General features: G+C 42.3%; 1 protein-coding gene across 1 annotated transcript in view; it reads left to right on the plus strand.

The window, feature by feature from the left end:
• The window catches only part of FAT4 (FAT atypical cadherin 4), a 143529-nt gene that overhangs the window by 100987 nt on the left and 23053 nt on the right, over positions 1–19489 (plus strand). The window contains exons 9-12 of the mRNA XM_066632882.1: positions 1768–2018; positions 5172–9524; positions 12255–12359; positions 15215–15522. Of these exons, the coding sequence (XP_066488979.1) occupies positions 1768–2018; positions 5172–9524; positions 12255–12359; positions 15215–15522 (5017 nt within the window). The remainder of the gene's footprint in view (positions 1–1767; positions 2019–5171; positions 9525–12254; positions 12360–15214; positions 15523–19489) is intronic.

Genomic DNA, 19489 nt, shown 5'->3' on the forward strand with positions numbered 1-19489 from the left:
ACAAAGTCTCAAACTGGTACAAAATGATGATTTCTTGACGCATGTAAATTGCCCAATGCATTCCAACATAAAATTTTCTCCAGTGGCAGTATCTATGGATAAAAAAATATAAACATCAGTGTGAAAACCTATAGCATCCATGTATGAACAACACAAAGAATTGTTTCACCCATTCATTATTATCTTCATAGTCATGGGCAGCCCAGTCCAACCAGCACTGGCGCAGCAGGGCTGAACTTCCCACCCTGTATCCAGCACTGGGAAGGAGTAGACAGGAGATCTCCTTGGGGTATGGGAATGTTGATTCCTGCACCTCATATTGAACTCCAGCCTGTGCAATGGGGCTACTTGGATCTGTGCCGGCTAAATTGCGGATGCAAGTCTGAGAAGACTCATATTGGGCTTTCAAAACTGCGAGAGGGAATAGGATATGGTGCAGACCAGCACCGCTGGTCCCACTATCTCCCAGGCCTGAACCGCCCCCTCTCCACTCTCCCCTCACCCACGCACCACCAACGGGAGCTTTTCTGCAATATCGGGCATAGCATCTGGATTCAGCGCCAGCAGGTCAGTGCAGCCTATTCACTTGGCTCCACAAGCATGCCTAATGGCATGTTTGCAACCCTAGCCCAGCACAGTTGCTGCTGTGCCAGTGTAAGGCTAGGGTTGCAGCGTCAGTTGCTTAAGACAGTTTTAAATAAGCAGTTAATTACTGTTACAATTAAAATGAATTTGGTTCTGAGTAATATGGTGATTCACTTTGAAGGACACTGCCAAATGGGTATGAAATTGACTCCATGTACTTCTGTTGCACTGAAGGGCCATTCCCATGAATAACTTAGCATGCCATGTCAGAATGGTGGGGCTTTGATTCAGTATGTCCATCTCTGGGAGTTTTCACCATTGCAGTAACCATTTGAGCTGCAGAAGGGCATGAAATGTAATGCAGTCCTAAGTAGGAGTGTATTGGCTGTTGATCAGATTTCTCACTTACAGTCTTAGGAACTGTGGTAATACCTATTTGCTCTCTTCACATTTTACTGTGCTCAAGTTGTCAACCCCATAACCACCTGAAAAATGAAATTGGATTTAAAATTCTCCCTTTGAATTCTGGCGATGCAGAGAGAGAGAGAGAGAGATTTTTATAAGCTCTGTGTCACAAAAGACACTCCATTGCACACTTTCCTGTTAAATAATAATCAAGCAATTATTTTGCTACCTAGGGCATTTTCTTAGAATGAGTAGCTGGTTATGAGAGCTTCCTACCATTCACTTATCTGATGATGATACTCTAGGCAATATCTCAGGCATTTTTATTACTTGTTTTATATCTCATTTTGATGTAAAATTAGAATTATGTGCAATATTTTATGTATATATCGTAACACAATTTTTCTCAATTTCTGCTCTGGTAATGTTACTCATTTAGAGTGGCAAGTTAATACCTGCTTATTCCAAGGGCACTTGGGATAGCAGACAGTTGATTGTTGTCTTTATGTCCTTATCCAGCTGTTTTGTTTATTGCAGTTAGTGCTGTGACTGTGTTGTTGTTTGATTATGTTTTTTATGTTTTGTTTAATATGGATGTTTAAGCTGCCTTGTAGATCCTTTTGGATGGAAAGGCAGTATGTAAATATTTTAATAAACCAAAAATATGTTGATTCCCAATTTCTAAAATATACTATTTGTAGAACAGTAAAGAATAAATCAGCATTTTTTCACATTATAATAGGTACAGAAAATGTATCCCTCCTTGTTTTTATGCAGCTATAGTCTTAGTGGTGGAAATTCACAGTTCACAATCAATCCTTCAACTGGGCAGATCATCACAAGTGCTCTGTTGGACAGAGAGACTAAGGAGAATTACACTTTGATCGTTGTGGCGAGTGATGGTGGTTTCCCAAAGGCTCTTTCCAGTTCCACAACTGTCCTTGTCACTGTTGCTGATGTCAATGACAATCCACCCAAATTTCAACATCATCCTTATGTCACTCATATTCCATCACCTACAAGTTCCGGTAAGCAAGTAAAGCAGCATGTCATTAAACTTGCAGCATGTCATTAAACTTGCAATTTGAACAACACACTACCAAGCTAATTAGGGAGAAAGAATGTGCTGTTTAACCACAGTTAGCACTGAGATTTTAATGAGCAAATAAAGTTACTATGAAAAAAAATTGGCAAGTGTTAACTCTCGATGGCTATTGCCCCAATGGCTATAAGAACCATTCCCCCATTGTGGAACATCACAGTAAGATCAGCCAAGCTTCAACGCTTATAAGCTACCTTGGGTGCAAGTATTGATTGGCCAACAGTGTTTTTAAAAAAACTAAATTTAGAAAAATGTCTTAATTAGACCCTCTGTATAAGCAACTTCCAAACTTACCATGGTCACAGTGCCCTTCTTCATGGCAGCCTCTTCTTCCTGGCTCTCTCCGGGCACTACCATCTTGGATTGTGTGAGATCTTACACAGTTCTCACAAGCTCTCGCATGATCCAAGATGGTGGCTCACAGGAGAACCAGAAGAAGAGGCCACTACGGGCATCCATTGGTGCCCCTTGGAGTTTGCCCTGGTGCCTCAGAAATGTTCTGACAGGGGCACAGACAACAGGTTCTTATGGTTGGCCTACAAAGGTGAATCAACCTTCCTCCTGAGAGTTCCCAAGATACTTTGAAAGTACCTTTTAAAGGCATTGTAGATCTTTTTAAAACAAAGACTGAAACAAGATTAAAGAAAAGGGGCTACTCTTGAAAGGATGTCTCGTTTTAATGGTTTTATATGAATGTATATTATTCATGTATAATGTTTTTGATTTTTAAGTGTGTTATGTGTGTGTATGTATTTCCATACAACAAAGTCACTATGTACAAACTATAGATACGATACCCTTTTATCAGATTTGTGGAGCAGCGATATTTAAGTGTCAGATTCAGCTTATCTTTAAGAATATTTCTCACTTATTGAAATATATTTTTCTGTTCCTGCATCAAATGCTGAAAAATTCTGACAAGTTACATGGTTAAAGGGGACACTGTCAAACTCACTTCAAATCATCCACAATTTGCCTCAAGAGAGAAAATAGTTGTAGTTATACAGAAGTATGGGGTAAGAGAAGATCAGAATATCATGCCAGGATGTGTACTGCTGTAATATATAGACTGGTCCTAAATATTTTTAGTCAAGAGCAATACCCATTATGTTTAGAATAGTTTTGCAGTTTAATTTTTGAAAGGGGTGTACACATTTTTGGTACCAAAGATAGATTTTCAGGGTAGGCTGAAATGATCAGTGAATTTTCTTCCAAAGCATGCCCTTTTCTTACTTATCTACTCACATTCAAAGCCCTTTCCATTAGGCACTTCAATACTGGTGTTTTTACATTATTATTTTTTTCTTGCTAACTCCAGTGTTCCACCCAATCAAGGGCCACATAACCCACGTGATGATGTCACAGAGCCACACAATCAGTTATATTTTGCTATGAGATATCTCTGGCACAGGACCAAGTTGACCTGTTTCCGTTTCTGGGGCTTAGCCAAAGAGAACTCCAGCAGCCAAAAATCCCCTGTGGGATGCAGCATAGTCTGCACCAGCACTGCTGAACTGCCATGCTGGGATTTAGGTAGCATTCAGCTGCTAGACTGCACACCCGTGCTTGCTTGAGTGTAAGCACATTGGTGTTTACTTTGCAGTAATGCATATTGTCTGACTGCAGCTTTAGGTAAGTTGGCAACCTTCAGTCTCGAAAGACTATGGTATCGCGCTCTGAAAGGTGGTTCTGGAACAGCGTCTAGTGTGGCTGAAAAGGCCAATTCGGGAGTGACAATGCCTTCCACACTGGGAGCAAGTGCAGTCTGTCCCTGGTCTGTCTCCCTGGCTATGGGCCTTCCTTCTTTGCCTCTTAGCCGCAGACTGTTGGCCAAGTGTCTCTTCAAACTGGGAAAGGCCATGCTGCACAGCCTGCCTCCAAGCGGGCCGCTCAGAGGCCAGGGTTTCCCACTTGTTGAGGTCCACTCCTAAGGCCTTCAGATCCCTCTTGCAGATGTCCTTGTATCACAGCTGTGGTCTACCTGTAGGGCGCTTTCCTTGCACAAGTTCTCCATAGAGGAGATCCTTTTGGTAGCTTTAGGTAAATATTCAGTATATATTCAGCAACTTTAGGTAAATATTCAGTATATAACAATCAACCTTTTTTGTGCTGCAACCCCAATAAATAAAGTATGAGACTGGAGACCCACTGCCAATCCCACTCTCTCCTGGGACCCGATCTGCCCCACCCCTGCCCACCCCTATCCGATTTTCCCCTAACTCTTGTGTCTTCACAACAACCCTGTGAGGTAGCACCCTGAGCAGGGCCAGCCGCAGGAGATGTAGGGCAAGACAATGAGAAGAGACTGTACAGGATTATATCAAGAACTCTGTTTTGTTAAGGCAGGACCATTATTGGATTGGATCCAAGCCCTCTCTTGCTCAGGTTTGGAAAGGTTGCCTTGACACCCCCCCCCCCCAAAAAAAAATGAGGCTTTGCAAACCCATTGGTGTCACAGGCTGGAGAAAACTGGTTTATAGTATCCGTGCATGTTTGATTTGCAAAGCTTACATGTGTAGATACATTCCTGAATTGTTAGCATGTACACTGGCATGAGTGTGTACTAATGTGCGTACCATGTGCACTTCCAGTGTTGACAGTTTAGTTTTGTGCTGTAATATAAAATATTATTCAGAGGAATTTGTGATAGGTCTTTAATCCGTTTTGGAATTTTGCTACATGAATATGAACAACAAAATCTTAAACTCGTTTACTTGAATGGTATATGCTACTGAAAGCAATAGCTCCTACTTCAAGTAAGTGTGCTTAGGATATATTTACAGGTACAGGATCAGACGCAGCTCTTACACCGTGGTACATATGAATGTGTCAATTTTGCTAACTTTTATATGAAAGCCATTATCTGATTTCCAAGGGGGAAAATGTATAAATGTTGCATACATTTATAATTTGTGTGCCCCCAGCTGTTGCAAAGCTCATCTAATTAACTTTTTATTACAATGAAAAGAAAGAAATATACCCCTAAGTATGAACACTAAATATGCTGGTTTGGGTAATTCTCTATGAACAAACAAGCGTTCATTTCATGGGATTAATTATGAACTATTTTTCTTTGCAGGCACATTTGTATTTGCAGTGACAGTTACAGATGCCGATTCTGGACCTAACGCTGAGCTTCATTACTCCCTTTCCGGAAAGAATTCTGAAAAATTCCACATCGATCAAGTGCGAGGAGCGATTATGGCTGCTGACCGACTGTCTGGGACCTCTGAAGTGACGTTTGCCGTGAACGTGAAAGATGGTGGCTTGCATCCAAAGACCGATTCTACAACCATGACTGTGAGATTTGTAAACAGAGCAGATTTTCCTCGAATTCAATCTGAACAGCACGTTTTCATGTTTCCTGAAAATCAAGCAGTTGGCACCTTTGTCACTTCCATATCCGGACTGTCATCCAGGGGTGGTTCTTTATCGTACTATATTGCTAGTGGCAATCTTGGCAACACCTTTCAGATTGACCAGCTAACAGGGCAATTCTCCATCAGCCAACCTTTGGATTATGAAGTAATACAGAAATATGTCATTTGGATTGAGGCAAGGGATATGGGCTTTCCACCATTTTCTTCTTACGTGAAACTAGACATCACAGTGACGGACATCAATGATAATGCACCGGTATTTGAAAGAGATCCACTGATTGCTGAAGTGCTAGAGAACCTTTCACCAAGTAAAATTATTACTGTAACAGCAGTGGATAAGGACAGTGGTCCAAATGGACAATTACATTATGAAATAGTCAGTGGCAATAAAGATCACAGTTTCAATATTCATAGTGCCAGTGGTGAGATCCGAAGTGTCAGACCTTTGGACAGAGAGAATGTTGCCCAGTATACACTAACGATAAAAGCTTCAGACAGAGGTAACCCTGTTCAGAGTACTACTGTCCAAGTAATTGTCCATGTGTTAGATGAAAACGATAACGCACCCAAGTTTTCTCAGATATTCAGTGCTCTTGTGCCTGAAAATGCACCATTGGGTTTCATTGTCACACGGGTCACAACATCAGATGAAGACATTGGAGCAAATGCTGTCAGCAGGTATTCAATATGGGATACAAGTCTACCATTTGTCATAAATCCCAACACAGGGGACATAACAGTCAGCAGGCTTCTCAACAGGGAGGATACAGATCGCTATCGAATCCGAGTTTCCGCTCATGACTCCGGGTGGACAGTAAGCACAGATGTGACTATATTTGTGACAGACATCAATGACAATTCCCCACGATTTACCAAAACATCCTATTACTTAGATTGTCCTGAACATAATGAAATTGGATCAAAGGTGACCCAGATTTCTGCCACAGATCCAGATGAAGGATCCAATGGGCAGGTCTTCTACTACATAAAATCCCAGTCGGAGTTTTTCCGAATTAATGCTTCTACAGGAGAGATTTTTAATAAGCAGCCACTAAGATTCCAAAATTCCATTGGGTCCAGCAATGTCAACCTTAACAGACACAGTTTCATAGTCACATCTTCAGATCGAGGCAGCCCTCCTTTGCTGAGCGAGACTACAGTCACCATCAACATTGTCGATAGTAATGATAACGCACCCCAGTTTCTGTCTAGCCGTTATTTTACACCCGTCACTAAAAATGTAGCCATTGGTACAAAATTAATTAAAGTCACAGCTGTTGATGCTAAAGACTTTGGTTTGAATTCAGAGGTGGAATACTTTCTTTTGCATGACAACAAACTAGCAGGTAGATTCAATCTGGATCCTAACACGGGCTGGATCTCAGTAGCATCTTCGCTGATGAATGACATGAATGAAAACTTTCTAATAAACATAAAAGCTCAGGACAAAGGCAATCCCCCTCTCTCATCGGAGGTAACTGTGCAGGTTGTGGTAACCGAAGAAAATTATCATACACCGGAATTCTCTCAAAGCCATATTAGTATAACTGTTCCTGAGAGTCATGCTGTTGGGGCCATCCTAAGGACTGTGTCTGCAAGGGATAAAGATGCTGCCATGAATGGGCTAATCAAATACAATATTTCTTCTGGAAATGAGGCTGGGATCTTTGCAGTTAACATATCTACTGGTGCATTAAGTCTGGCCAAGCCTCTTGATTACGAGTTATCCCAAAAGCATGAGATGACTGTTAGCGCGGTAGATGGAGGATGGGTTGCTCAAACAGGGTACTGTAGTATCACAGTCAGTGTTATTGATGTGAATGATAATTCTCCAGTTTTCAGCCCAGAAGACTACTTTCCAAGTGTTTTAGAAAATGTTCCTAGTGGGACAACTGTTATCCGTCTCAGTGCGACTGACGCTGATTCTGGCCCTAACGCTGTGATTGCATATGCAGTTCAGTCTTCCGACAGTGATCTGTTTGTAATTGATCCGAATACAGGAACAATCACGACTCAAGGCTTTTTAGACTATGAAACTAAACAAAGTTATCATTTAACTATAAAGGCCTTTAACGTCCCTGATGAAGAGAGATGCAGCTTTGCAAATGTCAACATTCATTTAAAAGGAACCAATGAGTATGTGCCACGATTTGTGTCCAAACTTTATTATTTTGAGGTTTCCGAAGCAGCGTCTAAAGGCACCATTGTGGGAGAAGTCTTTGCAAGCGATCGCGATATGGGGCCTGATGGAGAAGTCCACTATCTAATCTTTGGCACTAGTAGGACAAAGGGATTCCAGATTGATGACAATAGTGGGCAGATTTATGTCACAGGTCCTCTTGATAGGGAAAAAGAAGAGAGAATCTCTCTGAAAGTACTTGCAAAAAATGCTGGAAGCATTCGTGGTGCAGATGTAGATGAAGTAGTTGTAAATATCACAGTCCTAGATGCCAATGACCCTCCTGTTTTCAGCTTGGAGATCTACCATGTACAAATCAGTGAAGGTGTTCCTCCTGGGACTCATGTCACTTTTGTAAGTGCCTTTGATTCTGACTCTCTTCCAAGCTGGAACAGGTTCTCCTATTTTATTGGTAATGGGAACAACAATGGTGCCTTTTCCATTAACCCACAGACCGGACAGGTTACAGTCACTGCAGAACTAGATCGAGAAACTTTGCCTGTGTACAATCTCACTGTGTTAGCAGTTGATTCAGGAGCACCCTCAGCTACAGGAAGTGCCTCTTTATTGGTAACTCTGGAAGATATCAATGATAACGGGCCCACCCTTTCCACCACTGAAGGAGAAATCATGGAAAATAACCGTGCAGGGACACTTGTCATGACCCTTCAGTCTTCTGATCCCGATCTCCCTCCAAATCAAGGGCCTTTTTCCTATTATTTGCTTAGTACTGGCACAGCAACTAGCTATTTTAGTCTCAGCACTGCTGGAATGTTGACCACAACGAGAGAGATTGATAGAGAACAGATCTGTGATTTCTATTTGTCAGTGATTACCAAAGATTCAGGCATTCCTCAGATGTCTTCCACAGGAACTGTACATATAAAAGTGATAGACCAAAATGATAACCCATCGCAGCCTAGAACTGTAGAGATCTTTGTTCATTATTATGGAAATCTGTTCCCTGGTGGAACATTAGGCAATGTAAAACCTCAGGACCCAGATGTTTTAGACAGCTTCCAGTGCTCTCTTACATCAGGAGTTACAAGCCTCTTCAGTATTCCCGCAGGTACTTGTGATTTGAATTCTTTGGTGAGGTCCACAGATGGAACATTTGACTTGACCGTCCTAAGCAGTGATGGGCTACACAATGCAGTTACTAGCACTGTCCGAGTGTTCTTTGCAGGCTTCAGTAACGCTACAATTGATAACAGCATCCTTCTTCGTCTTAATGTACAGTCCTTGAGAGAATTTTTGACCAATCACTACCTTCATTTTCTGCAAATTGCCAACTCTCAGTTAACTGGATTGGGAACTGCTGTGCAGCTCTGTGGGGTTTATGAGGAGAACAACCGGACTTTCTTGATGGCAGCGGTGAAGCGGAACAACTATCAGTATGTCAATCCTGGTGGAGTGACGACCTTCTTTGAAAGCATCAAAGAGATCCTTTTCCGCCAAAGTGGGGTCCGAATAGAGTCTGTGGATCATGACTCATGTTTACAGAAACCTTGTCAAAACGGAGGTAGCTGCTTACGAAAACTAGTTGTCGGCCCTAAGTTAAGGAGTCACGAGAGTGTCCCGGTCATCCTCGTGGCAAACGAACCTCTTCAGCCTTTTACCTGCAAGTGCATGCCAGGATATGATGGAACGCTGTGTGAAACGGATATAGACGAATGTCTCCCCTCCCCTTGTCACAATGGTGGGAGTTGCCACAACCTGGTGGGAGGGTTCTCCTGCAGTTGCTCCAGTGGTTTTACAGGAATGGCCTGTGAAAGAGACATCAATGAGTGCCTGTCCAGTCCTTGTAAAAATGGTGCTCTCTGCCAGAACTTTCCAGGAAGTTTCAACTGTGTTTGCAAAGCTGGTTATACAGGTGAGTCCCCCCCCCCTTCCTGGTGCTATTATTCTAAATGCAAAGTGGTGGTTGATATGCAAGCTAGCAGTGTCTGAATGATCAGTTTCTGTTTCATTCTGCCTCCAAACATACATTTTGATATGATAGCCAATCTGGGAAGAATAGAATATGGTGCCATTAAATAAATCAAATGCTAGCAACATTATACGATTGTTCGCACCTTCGGAAAGTGCTCTATGCTCTATGTACCTGGACTGTACCATTTCAGGCTGCAGACAAGAGCTCACATGATGACATGCTCCCCCACAAGGGATAAAAATAAAGCATTCCTGCACATAGGAAGCTCATATGTCAGGGAGAAGGCAAGGTGAAAACCCACCTGGCTTTCTGTGCACGCAAGGATGTGTTTATATATGGACTAGCATTCAGTGCTGTGAACCTCAATATGGTTTGTTGCAGACACGCATGTATCATCTGATCAGAAATAGAACTGGAGCTTAAATAATAAATTTCATGACACCTTTATGTTAGACTTGCCAGAAATATTGGCACTGAGGCTTGCGAGGTTCTGTATATTCATCTACCATAAAGGGCTTTGTGTAAACATCAAAACAAGGATTCGGATCCTTTTTCTTAAACATATCGGCTAAACAGAAAAGATGCCTGTTAGCTTTTAACCCTAGAAAAGTGCCAAGAGCTGTCAGCACCCTGCATTCTACTTCCCCATTTAAAAGAGCATGGGGCAACTGACACATGTTCAGTGTTAAAGCTGCTTGAATACAAAAGGCACTGATGGGATTTTTCTCCCTCCCCCCCCCCCGCCACATACTCGTTCAGCATAGTGAGCCTCAGGTCATGAGTAATTGTTTGTAATTAAATGGCTGTTCTAATTAACCAAATGATCTGAGATTGTGTTTCACATTGAATCAGCACATCAAGTTATTTGGCCAGCAGCATAGCAGAACAGTTCCATGGCACAATCGTGAGTCGCCCTTTAAGTCGTTAGCACCAGAGGTTAAATGGGCATTGCTCACTGCAACACTTCAACAGAAGGAATATTCATTTTAGCGGTAATACTGTTGCATCAGCTGTAGCCTTTAGGTTATAACTGAGTTTAATGAAAACCCAGTGGTTTGCTGGGATTAATGTAATATCTAATCCCTGGTATGTATGATATTGCTCCAGACCAGTGGTATCACAAGGGGGTTGCAGTGACACTATTGGGGGTGGAGATGACACTGAAAAAAGGGGGTGGAAATTTCCTGGGATCTCAGCTGGTCTCACAGAGAGTAAAAGATGGAGATCAGGTCATCTGGGAGGCCGAGTGTATCCAGGAGGTAGACCTGAGATACACATCTGGAAGCCAAGTATACCTGGGTTCCAGAAACTTTTCCAGCCATTACCCTCCCCCTGCCCCATTTCATCCCTCCTGTCAACCAACCATTCCCTGCCCAGCCTGCATGTCCCTGAACCACGCCAGTCCTCCCCAAACTGCCACCACCACCAATCTATTTACTTCAGCAGGGCATCTGCAAGGAGCTGTCATGAGCGAGGGTCCTCTAGCCATTTGCACTGGTAACCATATCTCTCATGAGATTTTGAGCTGTTGCTCCAGGACTTTACAGAGGTGGATTGCGAGACCCAGCACCGTAAACCCCAGATAAGATTGGGCTGTTATTTGACTTTAAGATTAAAAGCAGAACATGACTAAAATTAAGAAATACAGGTTTTGGTGTGTTGAACAGCTTTACAGTTTATGAAGTCGCTTAGCAATTTGCAATTTGAAATACTTGATTATTGTTTAATCTTTTGAAGGATGAGGTCTATTTCTGATATGGCATCTTGAGTAGTCCTGTTAACTTAAAAGCCATTTGCACCTTCGAGACCTTAATCGGATAAATTTGAGTATGCGCATATGGAATAGCTATTATCCCCCCCAAAATAAAAAACATTAGTCCTTGGCCATTTTGGTTAAAATGGGTAAAGTAATCAAAATCCATGAAACTGAAACATGTAGATGAGCCACTCTTAAGTCCTTGAAAGTCTGTGAAGTCATTTGGCGATTTATTTAGCTTCAGGGCATGGCTTACCCAGGCAGATCATTGGTTTCTCTCATCAAAGCATGATTATTTGAAACATATGCAATTAATTTTAGAACTGTGAAATGTCATGGAGAGAGAAAAAATAGCCTGAGGTATGTATTTTTAAAAATCAACCCCATTTTCAGGCTTGCTGATTTAATTAAATTCAGTGGAGAAATCTTTACAAAAGGCAATAAAAACTGCCATTTGCACCATGCTGGGAATAGCTTCTAGTGCTAAAGAGCTACATGTCCCAGTAGTTCTATCATAGTGAATTGGGAAAGCCATGGAAGATGAGGAATCAGATTTCCTTAAGAGAGTTAACTTCATCTGTGTTGCAAGACGTTGATTCCCACACTCTGAATGATTATTCCATAAACTAAATGGAGACAGGGATTATGTGATGTTAGTCCTCATTATTGTCCCTCAGTTTCACTGTGATGTCCCTTTTGTAACAGGAAACCATGGGCACACCACAGGGAAATACCACTTCATAATGATGGCTCTTCTTTCTTTAATATACTCATATAAATTCACCTCAGAATGCTAAACAGTCCATTCCAATCTGAAATCAATGGCCAAATTCTGTCCACCAATCAAGAATATTAACTAAATGCAAATGTATTCACACAAACCTCTAATCTTGCAACTCGTGGTGCAATTGCAGGGAAAATTTGTGACTCTACCGTCAATTACTGTGAATGCAATCCTTGTTTCAATGGAGGATCCTGTCAGAATGGAGTGGAAGGATATTACTGCCATTGTCCATTTGGTAAGTAGAAATTTTTGTGTTTGGTTTAAATACTATTGAAGAAAACTTACATATTTATTTAAAATGTCTTAACACTATATGGGATGTGCATCCTCAATCTACCAGCCCAACTCCAGACCAATAAAGGTGGGTACCTAAAGGTGGGTCAGGACAACTCACTCATCCTATGGTAGGTGCCACCAATCCTTTTGGCAGCCGGTCCTTAAGCTAAAGGGAAGCTGAAAACCTACAGGCATACTTCCCAGCCCTTGCAAACACTGAAACCACCATTTCTTGGGGTGTCAAGTCTCAAGGCTCTGGTTCACTTTGGTAGAATGATTAAGGACCCAATCCTAATCGTGTGCTATGCTGGTGAGACAGCGTGCTTTGTAGCTGTCACAGATGTGATACTGTTGGAGAGTACAGCCTAGCTGCCACTGGAAGTGCTGAACAGCTAGATCCACTCAGCAGTGGATGCTAGATGCACGTCACCTCAAGTAAGGCAGCACAAGGGGCAGAAGGGAGGCAGGGAGAAGGAGGAATGGGGCGTGACTGAGCAAGGGGGTGTCCTTTAACTATCAGGTCTTTCAGAAGAGCATAACAGTATAATTGGTACCACACAGGCTCTATGTTGTATCCTAGCCACCTACTCTGGTGATCCTTCAAACCCTAGATCCCACTTCTCTCTAATTGTAATCCCCAGTTACATGAATGTTCCTCTCTCCTCCCCCCTCCTAACTCCCAATCTAATTATTTCCTCTACCAACAGTTCCCTGGGAGTGTGTTAGTCTTCAACATTTTGCATAGAAGTAGTGGATACTGTAGATTTTAAACGCTGTTCCTGGCAGATAAATATAAAAGGTTTATATAAAAATATTATTTATAAAGGCATTTCTATTGGAATAAATAAAATACCATTAGTATGTATAGCCCATATGTTTCAAGGCATTTAATAGCAAAAGAAAATACCACACATTCTCTTTGAAATGTTGACTAGAAATCTAAAGAACAAAAGATGGTGTACAGCCAAATTCAAGAAGGAATGCAATTGTCATTGATTCCATGCTGGCCCTCCTCCCCCACAGTTATAGTCCATATTCTTTGATTTAACTAACAAATATTGATAGCAAAAGTTTTTGAATTAATTCAACATGAAGAAAATAGGTTGAAAACACGGGCAGCTCAATCTTAACCTACGCTCGCACATCTAGGCTGCATGGCCGACACCAGTGTTTCTCAAACTGTGGGTCAGGACCCACTAGGTGGGTTGCAAGCCAATTTCAGATGGGTCCCCATTCATCTCAATATTTTATTTTTAATATATTAGACTTGATACTAACATGGTATGTGACTGCATTTGGGGAAATGTTGCAGACCTGTACTTTTAACAAGCTACTATGTATATTCTTTTAACAATGACAGTCAATGGAACTTACTCCAGGGTAAGTGTGGGTAGGATTGCAGCCTAGAATTGTTAAAAATTTTCCTGCTTGATAACGTCACTTCCGGTCATGACATCACTTCCGGTGGGTCCTGACAGATTCTCATTATAAAAAGTGAATCCCAGTGCTAAAGGTGTGAGAACCACTGGCCTACACTGTATCCAGCACAGGTTAGGAGGCAGCTGGAGGTCTCCTCACAGTAAGGGGATATTTTTCCCCTTAGCCTGTATTAAATCCCAGCCTACCCTATGGGACTTCTTTGATCCATACCAGCTATATAGCTGGTGCAAATCCAGAAACCCAGTGTAACACCAAGAGGGAGGGTAAATGATATGCAACCCAGAATAGGAAATGCATAGGCTTGCAGATAGAAACAAAATAGCACTAAATTGTTTATTGGTGAGTTTCTGTACTTTTTAATATGGATGACAAATCCATTCCTCATGCATTGAGTATCTAGATGAATATTTGACATAATCCATGTTTAAATCCAATGGACGTTTTTCTCGCTTCACAACGTACAGTATAACAAATGACTTTAACAGAGTGTTCTGTGTTATCCTCGGGGGTTCCGTTCCAGGACCCCCCACGGATAAGGAAACCCACTGATGATGAAATCCGTCAGTTTTGGGGGCCCTGCAATCTACTGGAAGCAATGAGAGCACTGCTCCCATTGCCTGCTCTGAGGCCTTTGGGAAGCCTTAGAAGGTCACTTCTGGTTTTCCCTGAAAACCAAAATTGACTTTTAAAGCCTTTTAAAAGTCCTGGATTGCGAAATCTGCAGGTCCTGAATCCATGGATGCAATAGGCCCACTATATTGTTTTTGATGAATATTTAAACTATATTCAAACCCCTATTGTTTGATTTTTTTTAAAGTATACCCTTGATCAGGCACATTTATGTTCCACTGCAAGAGACTTTAGCACATGATTTAAGTTTACAGTTGAAATACATCAGACATGGAGGTCAATCCTATGCATATTTACTCAGAAGTCAGTGCTCAGAAAGTTCCAGGTTCAATCACTGGGATTTCCAGATAAGGTTTGGGAATGTCACCTATCTGAAACCCTAGGCAGTTATTGATAGAAAGCGCTTAGAATACTGACCTAGATGAACTAGCCATCTGACTCAGTTGAAGACATTATCCTATGAGCCTTGCAGCCCAATCCTAAGCAGGTTTACTCAAAAGTAAATCCTATTGTGTTCAATGGGGCTTGCTCCCAGGAAAGTGCATAGGATCGTAGCCTTATTCCCCAGTTAGTATGTTTAGGACCAAAGCCTTAAATGTGTTTACCTTGGCTGGTTCATGCCCAGTGTCTTAATTTTGTCAGCCTCCTGAACGACTGGATTACATTTTAAGCAATGCCACAAGTCTGATCAAAAGCTATAAACTAAACAGGACTTAATTGCTCAACTTTTTTTTTTTTTTACAGGTGTTTTTGGAAAGCATTGCGAAGTAAATAGTTATGGATTTGAAGCATTGTCTTATATGGAGTTTCCCAGTATGGATCCAAACAACAATTATATTTACATAAAGTTTGCAACTATCAAAAGTAATGCTCTACTACTGTATAACTATGACAACCAGACTGGAGATCGGGCAGAATTTCTGGCCCTCGAAATAACGGAAGAGAGACTGCGATTCTCATACAACCTTGGCAGTGGCTCATACAAACTTACAACAGCAAAAAAGGTGTCTGATGGGCAATTCCATACTGTTATTGCTCGGAGAGCCGGAATGGTAAGCATTGCTCAACAGGGAATTAACTGAGCTTCACTCAAGTGCTTGTCATTTAGACTTTCAAGTAAGAACAAATAGATTTCTTTTTAGTTGTGTTTCTTTGTTTGCTGTTGCATTAAAAATAATGACCAGAAGCATTTAAATGGCTTCTTCAAAGGAAACTCTAAATATGAGTATGATTAATCAAGGGAATAAATGACTATCCAGCTCTAATTAATTTGCACAGAATATGCTAAGGAAGATTACTGAAGACTAATTAAGAGGCACATTTTAATGCAAGGAATAATACAAGGCAAACTCCTTGTAACGGAATGCTATATAATTGCTAAGATAATTGCTAAGATAATTGACTATGCTTTTCTTTTAAAGGGGAATGATAAGAACATAAGTATTTCTAAAAAAATTATAGTGCCTTAAAATCAAAGGGGCACATTGAGATTCACCTAACATGCAAACTAACATGTTGTGTACTTATATACAGTCGTGCGTCGCTTAGCGAAAGGGATGTGAACCGGCACCCCCATCGCCAAGCAAGTCTTGACATTATGCAAAGCCTCATAAGGCAAGGGGGGCCATGCTCCCCTCATCTCTGGAGGCTTTTCGGAGCTTCTGTGAGGCTCAGAATGCCCGTTTTGGGGAAAAACATGCAACTTTCAGTTTCCTGGGAAACCAGAAGTCACATGTTTTTGGCCAAAATGGCCAGTCTGAGCCTTGTAGAGGCAGCACACAGATGCGTGCTGCCTCTCTGAGGCTTAGAAAAGCTTCCAGAGGCGAGGAGAGCATGGCTTCCCTTACCATTGGAGGTTGGGGAGGTGACCAGTTACCATATGCGGCCATCGCTTATGTGGGCTCTCACAGGTCGGAATGTTGCTAAGCATGTGTGTGTGTGCGTGCGCACGCGCACACACACACACACTATTAACACAAAGGTAAAAACGATTGTTCATGCAGCTTGTCCGCTCAAAAAAAAATGCACATCAATAAAAGACATAGGAGGTGCAGCAAGAGTAAAATTCTGAAGCTTATTATAATCACCTTCAACATAAAGTTGGAAAGCAGGTGTAGAAGAACCTTGGGGTCGAGCCAGTCCATGGAAGTGCTCTGCAACAGAATAGAAAATCAACTCATCCTTATCCTATAGATGCTGACATAATAGGATTCCAAGAAAGTAACATTAAAAAATTCAGTCGGGACAAAGCTGCCCTGGCTTCAGTTTTCAGATCATTAATTTGGAAACTATAATGCCATATTCAGAGTGCAAGACATGAGGATTTTCTTTAATCCTATGAGATACATTTCTCATGTCAGCTAGTGATTAATATTATCAACGATTTGTGAACTCTCCTGAATGCAATGATTGAAGAGTAGAAAGATGGAGCGTGATGCAGTATGAAAAAAGCAATTCTCCAAGGAGAAAATGTTATGTCGTGACAGCTTCTTCTCAGAGGGCTGCATGTTGATCAGTGCAGGATGCTGAGCTCAGCTATAAGCTTGCCTTGCAACAGCATAATGATACTTCACCAATAGAAGGCTGAGATTTTCTGGAAGACAGAACTCTCTTATCCTATTTTACTGGAGGTAAAAACAAGATAAACATTTGTGGAATTATTTTCCCCAAGTCACATAGGAAGTTGGGATTCAATTTAATGAATCTTTTTTTTTTTTTTAATTCTTGAATTGCACAATCAAGATTATGTACCCTAAAATTTGGTTAGCCCTTTGTGTCCTCTGGATGCCAATATTGCTTCAATGCAGTACAACAGAGGATATAATTTTGGCCCACTCCTATTCTCCCACTGCCTGCAGAAGACAAACACAATCTTGTGATGCCCGCCCCAGCTCTTGCCCAGCAGCAACATTAACCAACCACAGTAGAAAATAACCTCATAATATTTACTCTGCAACAAACCCCACCCTACAGGTTTGCCTGTGGGAAAAAGTGCCCATTCTGAATTTCCTGAAAATTCTTGAATACTCTGAAAAGAGTGGCCTCCAACCAAGGCATATCTAGAAGCCCTGGCAGTGACATCACAACATCATGTGACATCGTGATGTCACTTCCAAGTTCTCTTCAGAGGAAGGGGCACTGGTGGCTTTGCATCCCCATTCCTTCTCCTGTGGAGCTCCCCCTTGAAGGGGCACCACTTAAAGAGGACGCCACTGAAGGAATGGGGGACACAAAGCCACTGCAGCAAGTGCCCCCTCCTCTGGGAGAACCATAAACAGCACAAGACAGTCATCCACCCCCCCTTGGCATAGCGCCTGGCCTGGGGCAGGTGCCCCCCAGACTCCCCCCTTGTTACAATTCTGCCTCCAAGGCCTATGCAGTGTCCCAAACTATGATTTGTAAGTTCAAGTGCAGTATCAAATTTCGGTTTGCCTACTGTTGCTTCACACCATGGTTTCATGTCCTGGCATGGTGGCAAGTCACAAACTCATGTTGTACATGATATTGGTTCTTTGCTTGAATTTTCCTTTCAGTGTTTTCAAACCCAGGGTATGAAGCAATCAAGCGCCTTCAACTAATTTTCTGGTGCAGAAAAGAAAATGTTAAGAGTGTATAAAAGAACTCTCTGGCTTTACAATTTTCTGCAGGACGGTGCCATTTTATAGGCAACTGCTAAAGTCATTAACTTTTCAGACTTGAGATCAAGCAAAGTGGCAAGGCAGAATCTCTGATTGCTGGAGCAGTAATGGTAGCAAATGGACTGCTCAAGTAACATACAGGAATGTTCGACTGTCATTAGGATCTTGAATGGTACGAAACCAGTTCCAAGTAAAATATTGTTCCACGTAACTCTTGCTTCAGGTGACTCTCCTCCAGCTCACAGAGTGTAAAGCAGTATAAATCGATGGAATTCCTTGTAAAGTGCTGTCTAAAAGGCAGAAAGCTTGTGGGGAGGGGCAGAGTTTATATGCAATATACTCAGGGTATTTAGTCTGACATGAAATGTCTCTGTTTCATAAAAACAGTTCCCTGAGTCTGCCAGTTTTGAACAGGCAAAGGAGAAGGCAGCGGTAGCAGGGAAGGAAGGAGGGGGTAGGGACAGGCAAAACGACAGGTTAGTGAGCTGAGCCATCAATTCCATTAAACTGTCAAGGTAAACTCAGATTACTGTGAGCTCTGTTCATATATTGCATCTCTCTTCTCCCAGTATTTTTCCCTTACTTTCTTCCTGAGCAGTAAATAAAGCTCCCAAGTCTGGTTTTAGTTTACATCTTTCAACAAGAGAATGTGTGCATTGCTTCACAGTGGTATTTTAAAGGCCAACTTTAAATCTGAATCTTTGTTCAGTTACAGCGCAATCCTATCTTGTGCTGGAACAGGCAGGCCAGGAGGCCTGCTCTCTATCCAGCACAAGATTGGGGCCAGGATTGGCTCAGTCGGAGGTACGGGGAAGCTCTTACCGCAGCCCCAGTGGGTCTCCTCGGACCTGCACCACCTCAGGAGGTGATGCGAGTCAGAGGAGAAAGGAGCTGCTTGGAGCTGCTCTGTGCTTCTCGGGGAATGGGGTTGGGATCTGGCATAACTGCTGGGTCCCAGCCTCACCTTCCGTTCCCCACCTACCCGTCCCCTGAAACACTCTCCAACCGCCTTCCCCCTGCTCCAAAACGCCTCCCTCCCACCTCCATCCCTTCCTCCCCAGACCCGTGTTAGCAAAATTCGGCCAGCACAGCCTTCCCTCTCTGCGTCGGTGCACAGCCTGGATGCAGCTTTCATGATCCAGTGCACATCCCTGCGCTGGCCCAGCTGACACATGAGGAGGTGCAAACGTGCTTTACAGCCTGGACTTGCACAGGCCTAACTGATAGGACTGCGCCATTAGTGGCCCAATCGTGTTTGGGCTTTATGTCGTAAGGCCCTTTGCAACTGTCACAAAAGGCAACAAGCCATTCCGCAGCAGCTGCAAATGGCAGGTAGCCAGGTCTACATGCCAGCAGTCAGGGGATGTCCACCAGCATCGGT

Source organism: Tiliqua scincoides, chromosome 6, assembly GCF_035046505.1.
Source record: "Tiliqua scincoides isolate rTilSci1 chromosome 6, rTilSci1.hap2, whole genome shotgun sequence".
Lineage (NCBI taxonomy): Eukaryota > Metazoa > Chordata > Lepidosauria > Squamata > Scincidae > Tiliqua > Tiliqua scincoides.